Source organism: Stegostoma tigrinum, chromosome 19 (genome assembly GCF_030684315.1).
Source record: "Stegostoma tigrinum isolate sSteTig4 chromosome 19, sSteTig4.hap1, whole genome shotgun sequence".
Lineage (NCBI taxonomy): Eukaryota > Metazoa > Chordata > Chondrichthyes > Orectolobiformes > Stegostomatidae > Stegostoma > Stegostoma tigrinum.
Genome location: NC_081372.1, coordinates 12,792,371 through 12,815,096, shown reverse-complemented (window position 1 = coordinate 12,815,096; position 22,726 = coordinate 12,792,371). Strand labels below are relative to the sequence as shown.

At 44.0% G+C, this 22,726-nt stretch overlaps 1 protein-coding gene across 1 annotated transcript in view; it reads right to left on the bottom strand.

Moving 5' to 3' along the window:
* Window positions 1–22,726, bottom strand: part of LOC125461514 (microtubule-associated proteins 1A/1B light chain 3A) — a 38,941-nt gene that overhangs the window by 14,497 nt on the left and 1,718 nt on the right. Inside the window, exons 2-3 of the mRNA XM_048550377.2 lie at window positions 20,801–20,856; window positions 14,531–14,637 (exon numbers count right to left, since the gene is read on the bottom strand). Of these exons, the coding sequence (XP_048406334.1) occupies window positions 14,531–14,637; window positions 20,801–20,856 (163 nt within the window). The remainder of the gene's footprint in view (window positions 1–14,530; window positions 14,638–20,800; window positions 20,857–22,726) is intronic.

The window sequence follows — 22,726 nt, the reverse complement described above, 5'->3', positions numbered from 1 at the left end:
TTCAGGATGGGCAATAATTGTTGGCCCAGCCAGCAAAGCCCACATTCCATGAATGAATAAATTCAAACAAAATCTTCTACTCAGTTGCCATACAGCAGGAATGATTGTGGTTGGACACCTGGTAAAGTGGATCCACAGATGAGCAGCGAAAACTATTACTCACTTGATCCTTCTCTCTCTCTCTCACACACACACACCCCCTGTCAAAAGAAGGCACAAGTCTACAAAGTTGGAGATTCCATTCTAGCTGTTTCATCCATCTATCCATGAAAGACCAACAGAGATGCTCGCACACTGACCAGAATTCCTCTTATACACAGATACTTCTTTCTTTACAAGAAAGAAAATGAGGACGCTGTCTGGAGAAGAGAAGAATGAAACACTGGGTACACCAGGGCTGTTTTCTTTGGAATAGCAGCGGGTTATAAATGCTGGTCCAGTCAGTGCCACCCGATGACCCACGAGTGAGTGGAAAAAAGTCCGTGGGGAGATTTCACTGAAGCGTAGCAGTTTATGAGGGGTCTAGAGTATAGAAAGGCCCTAATTCCCTTAGTTGAGTGCTCCATAACCAAGAGCCATGGAGTTAGGACATCTGGAAGAGAATTCAAAAGATACAGTTGTTTCCCCAAAGAACAGGGCACCTGGAACTCACTGCCTGAAGAGAGTGTGCCAGAGGTAGAAACACTCAAAACTCTTTAGGGAAAAAAAAACATGGAAATGAAAACAGAAATTGCTGGAAAAACTCTGCCAGATTTGCCAAGTTAACATTTTGGGTCCAGTGATCCTTTCTCAAAACGTGGATATGCACTTGAACAAATCATAAACACAGGGAGAGGCTTGGCGTTGTGTTACTGTTGTTAGAATAGTAATCCAGAATGCGGGACAAATGTCCTGGAGAAATGGATTTGAATCCCGCCATGGCAGATGGTAGGACTTGAATTAAAAGCGAGTCTAATAATGACCGTAACAATAGTTTTAATGGTTCATGAACGTTGACATTTTAGGTAGACTTCAGCTATCTTTACTTACATTTGCCCCTACAACAACAGCAATATGGAACTGCCTTCTGAAGTGGCCTGGCAAGCCACTCAGTTCAAGAGCAATAAGGACAGCAACCAAATGCTGGTTGGGACCAAGTCCTGGATTATGGGAATTAAGCTGGATGGTACCTTGCCAGCCAAATGGCCTGCTGTAAATTTACGGGATTCTATGATTTTCACTTCAACTCACTCATATGGTCCATTGTTTCAGTGGGTCTGCTGCAGCCCCTTGTCAGATATTCCCATTTAGATGCTGCAGCCGGAATGTGAGGGCCGCAGACAGCACACTCCTGGACCATCCCATGAGAGGAGTACTCGGGAGCTTATAAATAATAGCTGGCTCCAATTGTGCATTGCAAGATAGTAAAACAAAGTAAATGGGTCTGGATGGGATGCTTCAAGGGGCGGTGTGGACTTGTTGGGCTGAATGGCCTGTTTCCACACTGTAGGTAATCTACTCTAAAACCTTCAGCGTTAGATTACTGTTGCTCTTGCAGTTTGTCGTATAGCCAAGTCAGACTGTACTGAAAATCATCCATCTATTCGGGCACAATACTCAGTGAATAAGCTCTGGGGGTGGAAATGTTGTTAAAGTTGCACGTAGTAATAATAAGTACCAGGTGAGCACCCCGGGCTGACTCTCATATTTCTAATCATGAAACCCGAATCCCACCTCAATCTCTGGTCATCACCTTGGCCACTCTTGGAGACTGGGTCAGAGAGTTGCACAGCATGGAAACAGACCCTTCAGTCCAATTCATCCATGCCAAGCAGACATCCTAAATTAATCTAGTCCCGTTTGCCACCGTTTGGCCCATGGTACCCTGCCAGCCAAATGGCCTGCTGTAAAGTTATACCTTTCCTACTCATATACCCATCCACATTCTTTTAATGTTGTGATTGTAAACCTCCACCACTTCTTCTGGCAGCTCACTCCATTCACGCACCACCCTCTGCGTGAAAAAGTTTCCCCTTAGGTTCCTTTTAAATTGTTCCCCCCTCAGAAACCTGTCAAAAGGTGATGCCACAGTTTAGCAATACCTTCCTAGTGGTCTCCCCTACAGGAATTCTTTTCCCAGGAGATAGCAACAAGGGGCAATCCCAACTGACAAAGGCAGAGGTGCCTATCCATTGGTGGCTCGAGAGATCCTGGCTTCTGTGCGGAAAGCGGATGAATGATCTGAGCCCCATCAGGGTACTTGCCACTGTCTACTCAACACTTGCTGCTCCCTACGAGTGTGAGTTGGTGTTGTAAGTTTGACACTGCAGAGGACCTTCCCAAGGGGTTGGGTTCCAGATGTCTCCATCAGATCCTCCTGTTCAATCAATCAGCATCATTGCAGCTTCCAACATAGCACCAGCTGCGTCAATGAGGCTCTGCCTCTCAACAATCTGCCAGAGTTCACACTTCAATCACGTCAAGGTCTACAGTCAGCAGCTCACAGCTTCGTCTCTCAGAATTCACAACCTTCACAGGTTCTCACCAAAGGCTTGCATGGGACAAAGACATAACTAGAAAAGATAGCTTAGTGATTTGTAATGAGGTCAGCCAGCTGGATATCACAGAATACAAAGTCTCTGGCTGAACCAGATGTACAGCCCCAATCAGGGAGCCCTGGCTGACAGATTTTAAACAGGAGTGCCTGACATTCAGGATGCTGACTATGACAAGGCTGTGTAGGGGTAAAGGACTTTACACCTGTAAACAAAGGGTCGCTTGGTGACAGGACACCAGCCTCTGTGGAGTTAGTTCAGATGGCCCCAGTCATAGAGTCATACTGCTGTACAGCATCGAAACAGATGCTTCAGTCCAACTTGTCCATGCCAACATGACATCCTAAATTAATCTACTCCGGTTCGTCAGCATCTGTCTCATATCTGTCTAAATCCTGGACTAACCATCACCAACCCAAGGAAACCTAAACAGATAAATAGAAAGCGGGACATAACACCAGCGCTTCGTCGGAGGCTCACTGATGATGTTACCTAGAACGGTGACGAAACGTCTGAAAACTAACCTTCTAGCTCAGCGAGCAAACTCACATCCAGAAACTCAACCTGAGCTACAAATCTTCTCAAAACTCTAAATCCTTCCTATTCATACACCCATCCAGATGCCTTTTAAATGCTGTAATTGTACCAGCCTCCACCACTTCCTCTGGCAGCTCATTCCATACATGCACCACCCTCTATGTGAAAGACTTGCCCCTCAGATCCCCTTTATAGCTTTCCCCTCTCACCTTCACCCTGTGCCCACTAGTTTTGGACTCCTTTACCCTATCCATGTCCCTCGTGATTTTATAAACCTCTATAAGATCACCCCTCAGCCTCAAATGCTCCAGGGAAAACAGCCCCAGCCTATTCAGCCTCTCCCTATAGCTCAAATCCTCCAACCCTGGCAACATCCTTGTAAATCTTTTCTGAACCCTTTCCAGTTTCACAACATCCTTCCGAGAGCAGGGAGACCAGAATTGAATGCAGTATTCCAAAAGTGACCAAACCAATGTCCTGTACAGCCAATAACATGACCTCCCAACTTCTATACTCAGTGCATTGACCAATAAAGAATAATATACCAAACACCACCTTCACTATGTGATAATGGGAACTGAAGATGCTGGAGAATCCACGGTAACAAAGTGTGGAGCTGGATGAACACAGCAGGCCAAGCAGCATCTCAGGAGCACAAAAGCTGACGTTTTGGGCCTAGATCCTTCAGAGAGCTCTCTGAAGAAGGGTCTAGGCCCGAAACATCAGCTTTTGTGCTCCCAAGATGCTGCTTGGCCTGCTGTGTTCATCCAGCTCCACACTTTGTTACCTTCTTCACTACCCTGTCTGCCTGAAACGTCACTTTCAAGGAACTATGAACCTGCACTGGGAGGACTTTTTGTTCAGCAACACTCCCCAGGACCTTATCATTAAGTGTATAATGCCTTTCCAAAATCCACCACCTCACACTTATCTAAATTAAACGCCATCTGTTACTCTTCAGCCTGCTGGCCCATCTGATCCTAAAGCACCTTTAGGGTACAGCTCCATTCTATTTAAAAAAAACTACTAATGGGATGTGGACATCATTAGCTAAGCCAACATTTATTTCCCATTCTTAATTCCCAGAAGTCAACCACATTGCTGTGGGTCTGGAGTCAAGTGTAGACCAGACCGGTAAGGAAGACGGATTTCCTTACAAAATGGACATTCGTGAACCAGATGGGTTTTTCTAACATTCGACAACGGTTTCATGGCCAGCATTATACCCTTAATTCCAGATTCTTTATTGAATTCAAATTCCATCATCTGCCAGAGTAGGATTTGAACCTGGGTCCCCAGACTATTAGCTGAGTTTTTGAAATAATGGTCTAGCAATAATATCACTAGGCCATTGGGCAGGCTTGCTCGGGTCAGGCTGCCTCACTGTTGAGCCAGTTAAGCCTCTTGGAAGTGGTAACAACAAGCCAAACTGCTGATGATGGAGATTTCTCATGAGCTGATCAACACGCAGAGGCCTCACGCCGAGCAGTACAAGTATTTGTGCAAAGAAAGGGTGTGGTCATGAAGGAGGCATACAGCTGAAGCAGCCTGTACTCACTGGAGTTTGGAAGAAGAAGTCTACCACATCAGGTTCATTTTTCAAAACAAAAGGTTTCCCCCTCAACAGCTTTTTGGGAGAAAGTTCCAGATTTCTGTGGAAAAATGCTTGACCTCTAAATGGCCTGTTCATAATTCAATAAGTGGCCCACATTCTGGGTTTCACATCATGAACAAATATATTCAGCAAATAAAATAACTCATTAATTATTGACTTATTTATAAAATAAAATAGCAAATAATAAAATAACTAAAATGTTAAAACTTGATCAGCAGTTCCACGCCCTTGTTCTTTTCTGTTGACCTCAATTGCCTCTCCATGCAATTTCCAGGTTAAAACTATTAGCAGGCCAAGTTAACCAAGTGCCTGAAAATAAAAAGTTTATAGATAGCGACGATGTGTTTAAGGGTTAAACTTCTTTAGACTTCTTACGTGAAATGAGATATGGATGAAGTGAGCATTTCCTGTAAAAATTGATGCCCAGATTAATACTGCATTAGCAGCTAATGCACAGACAGTGGTTTGTGCAGTGAAGACCCAGAAGTGATGTATCATTTCTGTTTATGACAGTCTCCTATTCTGATAAATGAAGACTGCTTGGATACAACTACAGCGGGCTGTTTGACCCTCCGTCGCTCTTTCATTTGGAACCTTTCAAAAGGAAGGTTAAATTCACAGACTCCATACACTGTGGAAAGAGGTCATTTGGCACATCGAATCTGCACCAATCCTCTGAACAGCATTCCACCTAGACCTAAGCCCCCACCCTACATTTACCATGGCTAATCCACAGAGCCTGCACACTTGTGGTGCAATTTAGCACGGCCAATCCACCTAGCCTGCACATCTTTGGACTGTGGGAGGAAACCGAAGCACCCGGAGGAAACCCACGCAGACACGGGGAGAACGTGTAAACTCCACACAGACAGTCGCCAGAGGGTGGAAGCGAACCTGGCTCTCTGGTGCTTTGAGCCAGCAGGTTTTGGTACATCACTATAAAAGCAAAATTGAGTGCTGTATGTCTCAAACAAACACAGAATGCTGGAGGGACTCAGCGGGTCTGGCAGCATCTGCAGTGAGGGAAACAGAGTTAACATTTCAATTTCAGTTCTGAAGGATTATCGGACTCAAAACGTCAACCTGTATCTCTCTCCACAAGTGTTGCCAGACCTGCGGAGTTTCTCTGGCATTTGTGTTGGTTTGGAATGTTGCTATCTTGTTGGCCTCTTTAAAATGAATAGTTAATGGCAACCATCTGCCAAGAAAAGTTATTTTGCATTGAAGCTCTTCCCAGCAAGATGCCCGACAGCTTGGCGATTGTGCCTCGTGAGAAAGTGAACTGCAAAGATCACATTTGTTTTCTAGGGATTCGAGGGCAGGACTAGTTGGCTCATTGCAAATTGCCCTCAATTTGCTCTTGAAGTGCTGCAATCCTTGTTGGTGTAAGTGAACACACACTGAGCTGTTTGAGAGGCAGCTTGAGCAGTTCACCCTTGTCTACAACTCCCTCAGTTTCAAAAATAGTGACTCACCGGCTTCCCAACAGGCTCCTGCTCCAAGATCCCGCTCGCGCTGCTGCTGGGTTCCCTTCTTAATGTAAATTTTATAAAATATTTTGGTGCTGATTTTGGAATCTCCAACAGTCTGCTCATTCTCCCATTTGTAATTCTTATTGCTTGTGTTGTGGCCCTTCGTAATTTTTTTGTTTTGGTTTCCTTTAGTTCTGTTTTACGCTCTCACTTAGGTCTTTAATCATCGATTATGGTTTTTCTTTGGAACAACAGGAGGGTGAAGATAGGTAAGTCCCCTGGGCCAGATGGGATTTATCCTCGGGTCCTCTGGGAAGCCAGGGAGGAGATTGCCGAGCCTTTGGCATTGATCTTTAACTCGTCATTGTCTACAGGAATAGTGCCAGATGACTGGAGGGTAGCAAATGTGGTTCCCCTGTTCAAGATGGGGAGTAGAGACAACCCTGGTAATTATAGACCAGTGAGCCTTACCTCAGTTGTTGGTAAAGTGTTGGAAAAGGTTGTAAGGGATAGGATTTATAATCATCTAGAAAAGAATAAATTGATTAGCGATAGTCAGCACGGTTTTGTGAAGGGAAGTTCGTGCCTCACAAACCTTATTGAGTTCTTTGAGAAGGTGACCAAACAGGTAGATGAGAGTAAACCGGTTGATGCGGTGTATATGGATTTCAGCAAGGCGTTTGATAAGGTAGCCCACAGTAGGCTATTGTACAAAATGCAGAGGAATGGAATTGTGGGAGATATAGCAGTTTGGATCGGAAATTGGCTTGCTGAAAGAAGACAGAGGGTGGTAGTTGATGGGAAATGTTCATCCTGGAGACCAGTTACTAGTGGTGTACCGCAAGGGTCGGTGTTGGGTCCACTGCTGTTTGTCATTTTTGTAAATGACCTGGATGAGGGCGTAGAAGGATGGGTTAGTAAATTTTCAGACAACACTAAGATCGGTGGAGTTGTGGACAGTGACGAAGGTTGCTGTAGGTTGCAAAGAGACATAGATAAGCTGCAGAGCTGGGCTGAGAGGTGGCAAATGGAGTTTAATGCAGACAAGTGTGAGGTGATGCACTTTGGTAGGAGTAACCAGAAGGCAAGTACAGTGCTAACGGTAAGATTCTTAGTAGTGTAGACGAGCAGAGATATCTCGGTGTCTATGTACACAGATCCTTGAAAGTTGCCACCCAGGTTGACAGGGATGTTAAGAAGGCATACAGTGTTTTAGCTTTTATTAATAGAGGGATCGAGTTCGGGAACCAAGAGGTTATGCTGCAGCTGTACAAAACTCTGGTGCGGCCGCACTTGGAGTATTGCGTACAGTTCTGGTCACCACATTATAAGAAGGATGTGGAAGCTTTGGAAAGGGTGCAGAGATTTACTAGGATGTTGCCTGGTATGGAGGGAAGGTCTTACGAGGAAAGGCTGAGGGACTTGAGACGTGACTTAATTGAAACATATAAAATAATCAGAGGGTTATATAGGGTGGATAGGGAGAGCCTTTTTCCTAGGATGGTGATGGAGAGCACGAGGGGGCATAGCTTTAAATTGAGGGGTGAAAGATATAGGACAGATGTCAGAGGTAGTTTCTTTACTCAGAGTAGTAAGGGAATGGAACGCTTTGCCTGCAACGGTAGTAGATTCGCCAACTTTAGGTACATTTAGGTCGTCATTGGATAAGCATACGGACGTACATGGAATAGCGTGGGTTAGATCGGCTGGAGATCGGCATGACAGGTCGGCACAACATCGAGGGCCGAAGGGCCTGTACTGTGCTGTAATGTTCTATGTTCTAATGTACTGACACCTCAGAGGTATAATCTGGTTCTCGATCACATTATTTTCCAAACCAATCTGTCATAATAGCCACTAACCTACTTCCTGGCTTTCTATGAACATTCGTCATCTTAACCTATTGAAGTGAGCCTGGCCAAAATCTCGAATCCACTGTTTGCATTTCAGGGTCGAGAGGTGGAGGGAAAGAGGTGGGAATGGAGAGGGAGAGACAGAGTGCGAGAGAGAGAGAAAACACGTCAGATTCTGGGAGTCCGCACTTTGAGCTGAAAGACTCAGTACAAAGAGAGATAATGAGAACTGCAGATGCTGGGGAATCCAAGATAATAAAGTGTGAAGCTGGATGAACACAGCAGGCCAAGCAGCATCTCAGGAGCACAAGAGCTGACGTTTCGGGCCTTGGCCTCAGCTCTTGCGCTGCTGAGATGTTGCTCGGCCTGCTGTGTTCCTCCAGACTCAGTACAAAGATGTCTACCAAAATAGCATTCATTCCAGACAGGCACAGCCTCACCATCTACAAACTCCAACCTACTTTTCAATTTGTACTCATTCTTTTGGCCTGTACAATTTTAAATACTGTCTCAAACATACGCATTAACATACACATACTATTAAAGTACTTCTACAAAAAGCAGTACCTTTTCCTCTACTGCAAATTGCCAACGTTATCCTTCATTAGTGATAGAGTCAGCAGATACAGTTTATTTTCAGTCGTGCACATTTGAGCCACACCCAAATTACAGGTGCTGTCCCAGCTCTTTGTTCACAGTAATTAGCACCTATTCAGTTACTTAGTTTCTGTCAGCTACTCTGCAGTTTCACCAACAAATTTTAAAAGTGCCCTCAAGGTTAGATACAGAATGCTAAATTAAAATGTTTGCGGGTCTGGCTGCATCTGCGGAGAGAAATCAAAGTTAACATTTCGGGTCCAGTGTTCAACCTTCAGGAAGGGTCACCGGACCCGAAACGTTAACTCCGATTACTCTCCACAGATGCTGCCAGACCTGCTGAGCTGTTCCAGCAACTTCTGTTTATGTTTCCAATTTCCAGCATCCATGGTTCTTTCGGTTTTTAAACTAAAAGCATTCTCCTGGTACTTGGCAGAGAATTCCCACCCTTGCCACTTGATGATGCATTTCGTTTACGCATGATCTGGTTGTTAGCAGATACTCTGTCGTTGTCATACATGTGGAGTCAATATACATTTCATTGTGGGGATGTTCAATGAAGGAAAGACCATCGATGGCAGTGAGGATGGTACTTGTCAATGCTGACTTAACTCTTAGGAAGAGGACTCAGTGCCACAGTGGGAGTGTCCCTGCCTCCTGAACAGAAGAGATCCCACCTGCTCCAGTGATTTGTCACAACATCTAACTCTTTGGCCTTTATGAAGTTTGGTGCAATAACCCTCAGCACTGCTGTTAGGTACAAAGCACAAATCCAGGGAGCACAATCCAATGACCTTGAACAGAAGTGTAGGCGCAAGTGTTAGGTTTAGACATGGAGTGCAGTGTGCAACAATAAAAGAAACCATTCAGCCCAAATGTTGCAAAGTTTATGTACCACGGGAGCCATATTGCAGGTCTACCTACAGCATGTGGACCGCAGTGGTTCAAGAAAGCAGCTCACCACCACCTCTCAAGAGGCAACTTGACCCAGTCAGTGTCACTTACGTTCCTTGAGGGATTACAGAAAGCCACCTCCTGCTTGATTGTATCTAACCCTACCAACCATCCCTTTTATTACTTTGTTTCTTCCATTCCATTTTACACCCTCCAGAGGGCAGTCCTGATGAAGGGGACCACACCACGACCTGACCAGCAGCCCCACCTGAGGAGCTGAGGAATGAGGGCATCCCCAAACAGAGGTACACTCTAAGGCCACCTGTACATTTACAATTGTTTGGGCAAGCTTTAGTCATTTGAGGAATATCATACCAAAGACCTTCTCTGACCTGCCAGTGGTCACCCCTGAGCTGCTGCCTGTCCCTGAACTCAGAAATAGGGTTGTGCACAGTCAGTAAAATGCAGGCAGGTTCAGAGATTGAGTGGAGGTCTCAGTGGGTTGCCCATCTCAATGGAGCAGGTTGCAGATTCCCATGACAGCTTTCCCCTTGGAAACTTGCCTGGAAATGGGACAGCATCATACAACTCTATCCCCCCAACCATCCCCGATCAAATGTTTCCTGTGAAATTCAGCCAATCCTCTCTGGGGTATACCATATCAAATCTTTTACACAATCTTCTGGATATCTATCACCCTTCTCTTGTCTAGAAAGAGCCTCAGCCGCGTTTTGGTATAACTTCTATCAGCTCTGGTATCATCCATAAAAACATTATCTGCCTCTTCTCCAGTGCCTCGCAATTCTTTACACTGTACAGAAATAGGGTTGAGGGGGATGTGGGCCAAACGCTGGGAACAGGACTATATTAATTTAGGATTTCTGGTCTGCATGGACGATTTGGATCAAAGGGTCTGATTCTGTGCTGTACAACTCAATGACTACAGTTGTGCACTGTACTATCAGTGTGTTGTAACCAGGGTTCCATCCAAGTTTCCTATAACTTATCTGCTTTTCAATTCCCAAATCACGAGGAAAACTCCAGCAATCCAATAATTTGACAGCACCAATTAACATTCACCATAGAATTGATGAGTCCTTAAAAAGAGAAAGAAGGAAAATTATACATGGCAACAAGAGAGCTGGGAAATTCAAAGTGCATAGTCTGACTGCAAGGAACAGGACATAAGATGAGTACATACTCATCCTCCAGCCGAGTCTGCCATTCAGCAAGATCATGGCTGATCATCCTCTTCATCTCTACTGGCTTGACCTAGCCCTTCATTTCCCTAACCTTCAACCATACATTAATTTAATGACCACCCATAGGTCCCTGGTGTATAAAATTGCAAAGATAGAAAACCCACGAAGTGAAGACATTTCTGCTCATCTCAATCCTAAACCCTTAATTCTAATCTTACCAGTGACAGGAAGTAGCCTCTCAACATCTTCCTGATCAAGGCCTTTGAAATATAGTTGCATGCATTTAGATGCTCTCTCCTTCTAAAAGCCAGAGTGTAGAGATCCATTTTACTTGATCCCTCCTCAGAACACAATCACCTCACTTCAGGACTCAATACATTGCAATCCCTCGTCAGGCAAATGCATCCTTCCTTGGATAATGAGACCAAACTGTACACAGTACTCTCATCAATTGCATTAAAGACTTCTTTACTCCAGTATGACAATCCCCTTACTGTATAGGCTAACACACCACTTATCTTTCAAAAGGCACACTGTACTTACATACCTAATTGTCTATAATTTCTGAACAAGAGCAGCCAAATCCACCTGCCTATTAACATTTTATAATGATAAAATTTACAAATCTTTCTAAAATTTGGATAATATTTAAGGACAAAATGATTCAGTTGAGATTGGAAACAGGTTGGTCTAATATTGCTTTAGGTCTTGAATCAAGACCAAGCTTATACATTAACAACCCAAAAACAAAAACACTGGTTCTCAATACAAACAGCACAAATGATTCTCTAATGAGTGAGTAATCTTTTACAAAGAAATATTGGCACGATCAAAAGCAAATAGCTGCTTGACTTGACTGGACGATGACTCCTGGTGTACACAAATAAAAGGTCCCTCCGAATCTCGGTTTGTCATTTCAACTGGGCACCAAATCAACAAACAGAAAAAAAATCTGGAGACTCTTCAGGGAACTGAATCTAACACCAAATCCAAATGGAGATCAAGTCAGTTTCCAAACTCCTCCTTGTTTGACCTCTTACCATTTTTGAGCACAAGTTTATTTTAAAGAAAACAATGCACTGCTCCAACTAGCCAATAACACACGCAGGGAATAGTACACCAGAGTTTAACAGCAGAATCTTAATGATCCTGCACAAGGCATTATGATCAAGGCCAATGTTGACAATGACTTGGGGATAAAGTGCCACTGAGGGATCAATCACTCACATGTTGATGGGGTGAATTCCAAGGACACGCAATTTTCTCCCTTCTTTCCTCTTGCCTTTCCCCCAGATTTTGCCCACCCCCCACCCAACAGAAACAACTGCAGGTCAAATCAAATTATTCTTCTGATGCAATGTTGTGTGAACCCAGGTATTTAGCTTCAAGGTAACATAATTGATCTACAGGGCCTGCTCAGAGAGCCAAGTTTGAAACAGTCAACATTGAAAGAGGAGGTGAGCAAGAAGAGCTTTAAAAAAGGACAGAAACAATCTTGATTATAGACAAAAAAAACCCTGCAGATGCCGGAATCCAAAGTGGACAAACAGGAGACTGGGAGAATGCAGATCAGTCAGAATCTGAAGGAAAGGAGCAGTCACCATTCCAGTTATAAGCCTTCCTCAGAACTAGATGTGGGGGTAGGGGGAGCTACAGATAAAGGGTGGGGGTGGTGGGGGGGGGGGGTGAGTAGAGAGAAAGGCGGGGGCAGTGGAATGGTGGTGATAGGTGGACACTGGTATTAAGTACAACCTGGTTGGTCGATGGGAGGGTTGAATCCAGTTGGTATCTGGAAGGGTCGCTGGGTGGAACGGATGGGAAGAGTGCAGCTGGAAAGGGAATGGTGTGGGCGGGGGGGGGGGGGGGGGGTGGTGAAAAGAGTAGAAGAGAGAATGGGTGGGAAGGCTATTTGAAATTAAATCCTCCGGGCTGTAGGGTGCCTAGGCAGGAGGCCAGGTGTTGTTCCTCAAACTTGTGTTTTGATTCACTGTGACACTGGAGGATGCCGAGGACGGACATGTCAGAGCGGAAGGTGGAGCAAGCAGTTGACATGGGCAGTGTCCGGGAGGTTAGCCTGGCTGATATGGGCCAGGTGGAGATGTTTGACAAAATGGTCATCTGGTCTATGTTTGATCTCACTGCTGTAGAGAAGACCACATCAGGAGCACTGGATGCAGTAGACTAGGTTGGGGGAGATGCAGGTGAAGCTCTGTCTCACCTGAAAAAATTGTTTAGGGCACTGGATGGAGGTGTGGGAGGTGGTGTGTAGGTAGGTGTTGCATCTTTTACAGTTACAGTGGAAGGTACTGGGTGCATTGGAGTGGCGCGAACTAAGGAATAGCAAAGGGAATGATCCTTGCGGAAGGCAGACATGGGAGGGGAGTGGAAGATGTTCCAGGTGGTGGGATCTGATTGGAGTTGACGGAAGTGTTTGAGGATGACATGCTGGATGTGGAGACTGGTGGGGTGGAAAGTGAGGACAAGCAGGACCCTATCCTCATTATGTTTGGAGCGGGTAGGAGTTTAGAGCCGTGAAGCAGGAAATGGAGAAGACATGGTGGAGGGCTATCTGGATGACAGGGTGGGGTGGGGAGAACATTGTTTGAAATAGGAGGATTTGAACATCTCATCAGAGCAGGTGCAACAGAGTGGGGGGGAATTGACAAAACGGGATGGAGTTTTTGCAGGATACAGGCTGGGAGGAGGTGCAGTCCAGTTAACTATGGGAGTCTGTGGTTTTATAGTAAAAGTCAGTAGGTAAATTGTCACCAGACTGGAATTCCAGGGTCAAGAAAGGAGATGGAGGTGTCTGAGACCAAGTGAATTTGAGGACGGCATGAAAGTTGTTAGCAGAGTCAATGTACTGCTCCTGGATACAGGACAACTTCCACCACACCCTCACTAAACATAAGAAACATAATCTGTTATCCTGGACAGATGTCAGAACAAAGAACAGAAGTATGAAACCATGAAGCTGTCTTGATTCTGAATGGAGAGATTAAAAAGATAGATACACATCATAAACGCAAATCTTTTCAAAGGCACTCTCTAGTATTTCATCCAATGGAGCTTGCTATTTATACAAACAATTTGGCCATTCAGCCCCTTCTGCCTGCGTTAGCGGCATTGACGCATTAAAATAGCAAGCATTAGCAGGTGGTATCACGACACCCAACCACATTCAGTCTTTTGGACAACAAAAGGATAACCCAGCGACCCCTACTGGCAGGGAGAGGAGGTTCAAGTATCTTTATGCTGACCTCTACGTTACAGCACAGACCACAATTACTGTCAGCCCCAAGTGAGGAGGGGAGCCACTCTAGTATTCAGTGAACAGTAGATGTTTCATGAATGCGCTGTATGGTCACGTCCAAACCTCTTCCACACCCAGAGATAGTGGGGACCGCTAACGCTGGAGAATCCGAGATAACAAAGGTGTAGAACAGGATGAACACAGCAGGCCAAGCAGCAGAGGAGCAGGAAAGCAGAAGGGTCCAGGGTTCTTTCAGAAGGGTCCAGACCCAAAACGTCAGCCTTGCTGTTCCTCTGATGCTGCTTGGCCTGCTGTATTCATCCAGCTCTACACCTTGTTATCTCTTCTTCCACACCCACTTGTGTTCACTTTCCTCTCATCACTTCCCCTTAGAATGAAACATTCCATATGTATACATAGAACAAAAACAAAAGGCATTATGATATACAGTGAACATCCACTGTGCTTTGTTAAAAAAAGAAATTGGTATTTCAAACCAAGGTACCATTTAACATCCTTAGCCTCCACATCAGAGGTGGTTTGGCTACCCTTTATTGGGAGGATAACACTCACCGAATAATCTTGACAAGTTCACTCATGTTGACATGGTCTGGAACTAAGAATTTGGTCTTGTCCAGCACTGGCAGCTGTTTTTCCCCCTTGTATCTCTCGATGATCACCTATCAACAAAACAGATCCAAGGTGAAGATACATATATATGCATTTTTAAACAAAAAACAAAATGTTTATCAAAGTTGCAGGAGTGCCCATGCATTAGATTGGTCTTTTAACTAATGTTGAATAAAAATATATTCAGAGGCTGAGGCAGAATCTCCATTCCCCATTGCAATGAAGGAACCGCCACCACTCATTGTCTGTTCCCCTTCAATGATTGTCATTTCTTGGATTCCTTTGTGACTCTGGAGACCAATTAAAGACCTATTTGGCTTTCTACATTACAGCCAAGGATGAATTGCCCGATTCTGTTGGAACTGCCCAGCCTTTCTGGCTTGCCTTTTCACCCCCTTAACCGCTTGAAGGTATAAAATGCCACGATTTCAGATTGCTAGTCAGGCAGTTCTTTCTTGCGCATCTTTACCCCTCAGTCCACGGTGGACGTGCCACATTTCCCCAAGGTTCACCATGAATCTTAATCTCAACTTACCACCCTGCAGTATCCAAGTTACGAAAGCATGACCACTTTAAGGATTTTATCATCAGTCACATTTACTACACATCCACTTCATCCAAGCTGGGTCTTGATAGATGTGCTCCAATTCCAGACATTTCTGCTCTTTGAAGTACCTCAGGCACTGTATCCTGCCATCTGAGGCCCATAATGGTCTGAATGCCTTTCACATTAAGCAGTTGGACAGTTTTCATACATCCACAGTAACACTGCACATCTCACAGGTACACAAAAAGGACAGGCTTTACCACAACTTTTGTTGTACGTTTGACATATTGCTTTCTCTGCCATCTCCTTCACAAACCACAACTGCTAAGCATGCCCTGGCTTTACTGCCACTTTGCTTTCGAAGAAATCATCGGGAGACTGGTATTCTGAGATCCGTGAAGTTACCTAGAGCCTTCAGGGTTCATCGTTTAGGTAGGTAGGCAATAAGTAGTATTTGGTAGTGGCAGCTGCCAAAGTGTCAGTCTTCCTTCAGCTGATGGTTAGCCTATAATCATCATCTGTTTTTCAAAAACAGTCTGCAATCCTTTGAAGGCTATGCTCAGTGTGACCCAAGACCAAAATCAGCAAACAGCAATTTTCATGTCATCGTTTCCAATACCACAGCTGAGGATTTCAAATTGTCTCAGTGAAGACATTGCCATTTATTCTGAATTGCATTTACATTCTGTCAAGTGCCCCAGAATGCAGAATAGCAAAGGATATATTGAAGAGCGCAGGGGCCATGATAGACCACTAAACATCACATTGGCTACATTAAAGAGAAATCATTGTATTTTCCAGTGAGTAACTAGCCAACATTTTGTCATGAAATTGCTATATCTGATTTACAGTTCTATCAGGGAAAACCTACGTTTGGCTAAGACTTCCCACAAGATTCCACCCTCGGCCGACTGTGCGGAATTTGCATGTTCTCCCCGTGTCTGCGTGGGTTTCCGCAGATGCTTCAGTTCCCTCCCACAGTCCAGAGATGTGCAAGTTAGGTGGATTGGCCATGCTAAATTACCCATAACGTTCAGGGATGTGTAGGTTAGGTGCATTAGCCATGGGAATTGCAGGGTTCCGGGGACAGGGTAGGGATGGGTCTGGGTGGGATCCTCTTTGGACGGTCAGTATGGATTTGTTGGGCTGAATAGCCTGTTTCCACACTGTAGGGATTCTTTGATTCTACAATTCTACAAAAGGCCTCTCTATTTACCATATCAAAAGATCTTTGTCCGGTCAACAAAGGCACAGTAAAGTCCCATCTGTTGTTTGCAGCAATTTCCTCACCGTTGGACAAAGGTGCAACCGCTGCATTCCCTGAAACCATAGGCAGGTGACTGAAGCAAAAGCTTGGAGGATCTCACTATTTGTATTTGGAGATAGTAGGGTTCAAACAATGGTCTTTGGACTTAATGGGACTACCGGTCTTGACATTCAGTTCACAAAGAACTGGAAACATTGCCTGAGTTGTTTATAGGCTTTGTTTGCCCTGTTAAATTGGTTGGGCTGTGTTTTATTCTTAAATTAGTAGCTCATCCTATATCTGCATTTAGAATTGACAGAAGACTGAAATTGCAAATCAAATTATTCCAATGTTATACAGCCCATGCAGCTCTCCAGCATTTGTTTTTACTGGAGAGGATAGTTTCATAGGTGTTTCAAGTTTGAGTTCTTGGACTCTGGGTTAGTAAAGGAGATGGGTTTTTATGTATGTCTGAAGTTTAAATATTTCCATAGCCATTGTGATTTCTTTCAAAACAGTCTTCAAGGTTTCAATTTAGAATTAATTAATTAATTCTGTGTGCTTTTGTAGAGTTTTATCACCAAACGAGATAAACAAACTCCAGTTTAGAAGGTCAGGAAATTTTTTTTAAGCTTTAGGTAAACAAACCATAGTTTAGAAAGAGTTTTTTTTGGTTTAGTTTCATTTTGAGTTTTGAGCAGTCCTGTGAAATCTTTGGATGAAGACAGCTGTATGGACCAGAGCTCGAGTGGAAGAATGTAGTGAAATTAGACAACCTAAGAGTAAAGAGTTAGTGTGGCTTGAAAGTGGTGGCGTTCCTATGTTTCTGCTGTCCTTGTCCTTCTACATGAAAGTGCTTGTGGGTTTGGAAGGTGTTGTCATGGGATCTTTTGGGGAATTTCTGCACTGCATCTTGCAGACTGTCCACACTGCTGCTATCGAGCATTGGTGGTATATTAGTGTTAATCAGGCAGTTTGGTTTGCCCTGGATGGTGTAAGGTTTTGAGTATTTTTGGAGCTGCATCCATCCAAGTAGGTGAGACGTATCATACTCCTGACTTGTGCCTAGAGTTTGGGAAGTCTTGAGGTGAGTTACTTGCCACAGTTTTCTAGCCTCCAACCTGGTCTTGTAGCCAGCGTATTTATGTGGCGAGCCTAGTTAAGTTTCTGGTCAATGGTAACCCCCAGGATGTTGATACTGGAGGATTCAGTGATGGTAACACCACTGAATGTCAAGGGACAGTGGTTAGATTGCCTCTTATTGAGGATGGTCATTGTCTGGCATGTGTGATGCATTTGCCTTCGTTGCTAGACCTTGGAATATAGCAGTTGGGACATTATGTTGAGGTCGTACAAGACGTTGGTGAGGCCTCTTCTGGAGTACTGCATCCAGTTCTGGTTGCCCTATTAGAGGAAGGGTATTATTAAGCTGGAGAGGGTTCAGAAGAGATTTACCAGAATGCTGTCGGGGGCGGGGTTTGACTTATAATAGAAAGGCTAAATAGGCTGGGACATTTTTCACTGGAGCATAAAAGGTTGAGGGGGTGACCTTATCGGGGTTTATAAAATCATGAAGTGAATAGCAGATGTCTTTTTCCTAGGGTAGGGTTTTCAAGACCAGGGGGCACATTTTTAAGGTTAGCGGAGAAAGATTTTAAAGAGACACGAGGGATAATTTGTTTTAAAAAATGAATGAATTTCCAGAGGAAGTGACAGATGCAGGTACAGTGACAATATTTAAAAGACATTTAGGTAAGTACATGAAGAAGAAATGTTAGGGGGGTATATGGGACTAGTTCAGTTTGAAGTTAAGGTTGACATGGACAGGTTGCACACGAAGGGTCTGTTTCCATGCTGTGTGATTCTATCAATGACCAATCTGTTGCAAATTATTTTTATAGTCACAATTGGGAGTAGGTGGGCACTGCAGGATATTCCAACTGAGAGAGAATGGCCTTATTTTAGTCCATGTTATGGTCTTAATGTCTCCAATCAACTAAGTGATGACAAACTTGCTGGTGGTTCGACAGACTAAAGGAAGGAAAGGAACTAATACTCTGTTCCAAGTCATTTTCAATCTCTTTAGACATGCAGAAAGTTTGATCAGAGAATGATGTCGAGTTTGGAAACTTTCATTTAAATTAAGTTTGAGAATGTTATTGCATTATTGTTATTAATAGGGTCTGGACTGTTCAATCAATTCTGAGAAAGGGTCACCGGACCTGAAACATTAACTCTGATTTCTCTTCACAGATGCTGCCAGACCTGCTGAGCTTTTCCAGCAATTTCTGTTTTCGTTTGTGACTTCTGAACACTGTGTCCAGTTCTGTTTGATTAGTTATAGAAAGGGTATTATCAAACTGAGAGGGTTCAGAAAAGATTTACCAAGATGTTGCTGGGTATGGAAGGTCTAAGTTATAAAAGATTGGATAGGCTGGGACTTTTATCACTGGAATGTAGGCGTTTGAGAGGCAATCTCATAGAAGTTTATAAAATAATGAGAGGTATGGATAGGGTAAATGGTAATGATTTTTCCCCTAGGATGGAGGATTTGAAGACCAGGAGCACAACTTTTAAGGTGAGAGGAGACAGATTTAACAGAGAAATAAAAAGCAACATTTTTTATAAACTTACTGAGGAAGTAGTGGAAGTGGGCACAATTACATTTAAAAGACATTTGGACAGATAAATGATAGTAAAAGTTTTAAGGACTGTGGGCCAGAAGCAGGCAGATGGGACTGGTTTACTCTGGGAACATGGCTGCATGGGCTGGTTGGATTGAAGTGTCTGTTTCTGTGTTGTAGGACTCTATATGCATGGGACAAGTGGTTTGACACTGTACTGCACTAAAACATTATCCTCCTGCGGTTTGAAAATTGGTGATAAAGATGTGTAATGAAAGTGACTGAAAAGCTGAGATGAGATGTGACAACACACAAGACCAGTTGGTCACATTACTCTCTATTGTAAACATGGATTCTATGGATTATTACAAAGAGTGGTACTTTCACGCATCTGGCTTATTCTGATGCATAGCTATGCAACCACACCTCTTGATATCAAACTTAGATATGTTCAATGGCAACGAACACTCAACTGTAGACCACTATGCTATCCTTTGCTCATCATTGCTAATTATTCACCTCATTCTCATTAATACCACACAAATATAATTGCATAGGGAGCATGCCATTGAGCTCCTCTAGCCCATTCTGACACTCACTCAGGTCATGGCCCCAGTAAAATATCAGCTCAGCCTCTGCTATGTTAATGGAGATACCCATTAACAATACCTACTCACCCTGGAGTTCAGTTCTATAAACACTGGCAATTATCCAGCAGCTGAACAAAATAGCCATTCTCCATTTGCAGATTTAAAAATTCACATAGGGTGGGTTTTAAAATCTTATTTCAAAGATTACATATGCTTACCAGCAAGGATTACAGAAACCGAGTTCTCGTCACCAAATGTCCCCTCTCCAGGAAAGAAAAAGGCTAATTGCAAACAAATTCTTATTTATTTCTGCTTTTGAACAAATTCTAAAATGTCAATTCTCCCGTCCCCAACTCCCAAAGTTCCTCCAAAAGAACACACTGTTATATGAAACTCGATTTAAAACTAACACAGTCTGACATTGTGTGTCTTTAAGACTAGCTCCCAAAGCACACACAAAAAAATACAGCAAGCCCACGCTGTGAAATGTTAAAATTCTGCGCTCGGTAGCCTATTAGAGGAGCTTTGTTGCTGGCAGCTTGATTGATTGTGTTGGGTTGACAGGGTTTGGTTATCACTTAGTTCAGTTTGCACTCGAGCTATTATGCCTTAAGCTTCCTTCCCGAAACGCAATGCGGTAAAAAGCAATGAGGTAATGCTGTCTGGGATTTATTGATAGGCAGGGATTCAGTTTCTCCACCCGCCCCGGCAAAGAGCAAGTTTGCAGAGCGCAGCCTGAGCGCGCCCGGTTAGTGCACAGTGTATAGCCGGCACTCGAGACCAGCATAGGCAAAGGGCGGGATCACGCCCCCTGCCTGCCACACCCTTTCCATGCAATCCGTGCTCAGCAAACTAAAACTGGCAGCAAAAGAAACAACCCTGCAAGTATTCATAGCATAAAACAAAGAGCTATGGATGCTGAGGATCTGAAACAAAAGCAGAGAAGGGTCACTGGAACCTGAACTGTTTCTCTCCCCGCGGATGCAGCCAGACCTGATTTTGTCCAGCAGTTTCTGTCTTTGTTTCAAAAACTATCGAATTAACCCCACTCCCCTCCCCTTTCCTTTCCCTAAAGTTCAGTTATTTATTCCTCTTCAGCCAGGCTCTAAGACGAGGCATTAAAGACATCTTTTTTAACAGAAATAATGTGGTGACATGCAAACAGTTTACAATCCCTCTTTGATGGTAGCAATGGTAGTCACTTACTGGTATTTTGTTGGGATGCTGGTCTCTGATCTGCTGAACTTCTTTAATTCGATCAGCTGCACCACAAGTGAAAGAAAAGAAAGATATTATTCGGAACACATCTGTCACTGGGAGAGCTGATCTCTTCAATTAATCCTTGGCCCACACCTTCCAAATTCATGACCTCTACCATCTAGGAGGGCAACAGCAGCAGGTACATGGGAACACCACCTAACTGAAAGGTTCCTGCCAAGTCACGCATCATCCTGACTTGGAAAGTCTATATGTGTTTCTTTACAGGCACTGGGTCAAAATCCTGCAACTCCCCTCCTTGCTGCACTGTGGGTGTGCTTGCAGCCCACAGGCAGGAGTCATTCAAGAAGGCAGATCACCACCATGACAAATGACAATGCCAGTGAAACCCACATCCCATTGTAAGTATACACTTAGAAAAATGACATTGATGTATTTGAGATGATATTGATGTATTTTAGATGCCATTTTGGGATCATCACAATGTGTAATGAAGATCCCACTTACTCAACCTTAATAAAGGGGCAGTGACAGTCAGGTTAAACCACCAATGGTCTGTCTCTCGCAAATGAAAGGCCAGCCCTATGGCCCTCTGGGACTGTGGTGACTTGACTGAATCAGGGTATTGAATGAGCTCAGTAGAATTCTCTAGAACTAGTTGAGTGGACCAACGTCCTTTCCTGGAGAAAGGTAAAGTGGGTAGTCCAGCAAGGTCACTGTATTGGATAAGGGTTAGACATTGTTAGACTTTCCAGGCACTGGGTGAGGTTGGGGGTCTCCTTTGGTCAAACACATCATTATGGGGAGATAGTGGCGATGTGTTGTTGTTACTGGTCTGATCATCTAGAACCCCATGCTCTAACTGACCACAGCAGTTGGTGAACTTAGAATTCAACAAAAATCTGGAAGTTATCTTAATGCTGACCATGAAGGCACTGTCAGTTTTCTGTGAAAAAACCCCATCTATTTCATCATGCTGTTTAGGGGAAGAAAATCTGCCATTGTTACCTGGTCTGGCACACTTGGTCTCCAAACCACGGTGGCTCAGTGGTTAGCACTGCAGCCTCACAGCAGCAGAAACCCTGGTTTGATTCCACATTTGGGCGACTGTGTGCAGTTTGCACATTCTCCCCGTGTCTGTGTGGGTTTTCTCCCACAGTTCAAAGATGTGCAGGCTATGTGGATTGGCCATACTAAGTCGCCCATAGTGCTCAGGGATGTGTAGATTAGGGGGATGGGTCTGGGCGGAATGTTCCGAGGGTCAGCGTGGACTTGTTGGGCTGAATGGCCTGTTCCTACACTGCAGGGATTCTATGAACTAAAGACCCACAACAGTATTGACTCTTTACTATCCTCTGAAATGTCAGTCCAGAGCAATTCGGGATGGGCAAGAAATGCTTGATGCCCACCTCCCGTGAATGAAGACAAGGCTGTCCAAGATCAATTCAAATGGGGGAGAAAGGTGGATCTGCAGAAAGGGTGCACAACACAGTACTGTATACAGCTTCTGCATCATGAGTTAACATTAGCTATGCACCAATATCTCCCTAGACCAGGTGCAGTGTTACTCCAAAACAGTATAGTCAATGCATTTGAAAGCAAGGTGAAGGAAGGAAAGTCCTTCAAGGGTCCAGTAACCTCCAGATCTTCATTCAGAAAAACTGAAGCCAGGGAAATCAACAGAATATGGTGGTGAACAATAAGAGCCCAACAAGACTTTCAGTTTTGGCAAAGATGATTGCAGCTTCCAAGTTAATTAACAAGGCCACGTCTTAAGACATTAAGAAAGTTGTAGTTTCTTAAGTGAGTTTGATAAAATGTAGTAACACTTAAGTGTCTCCTAATTGATTTATTAGATCATTGTGTTTTTCTGCAATATTTCTGGTCAATGTTATGGAGCATCTAGATTTTATA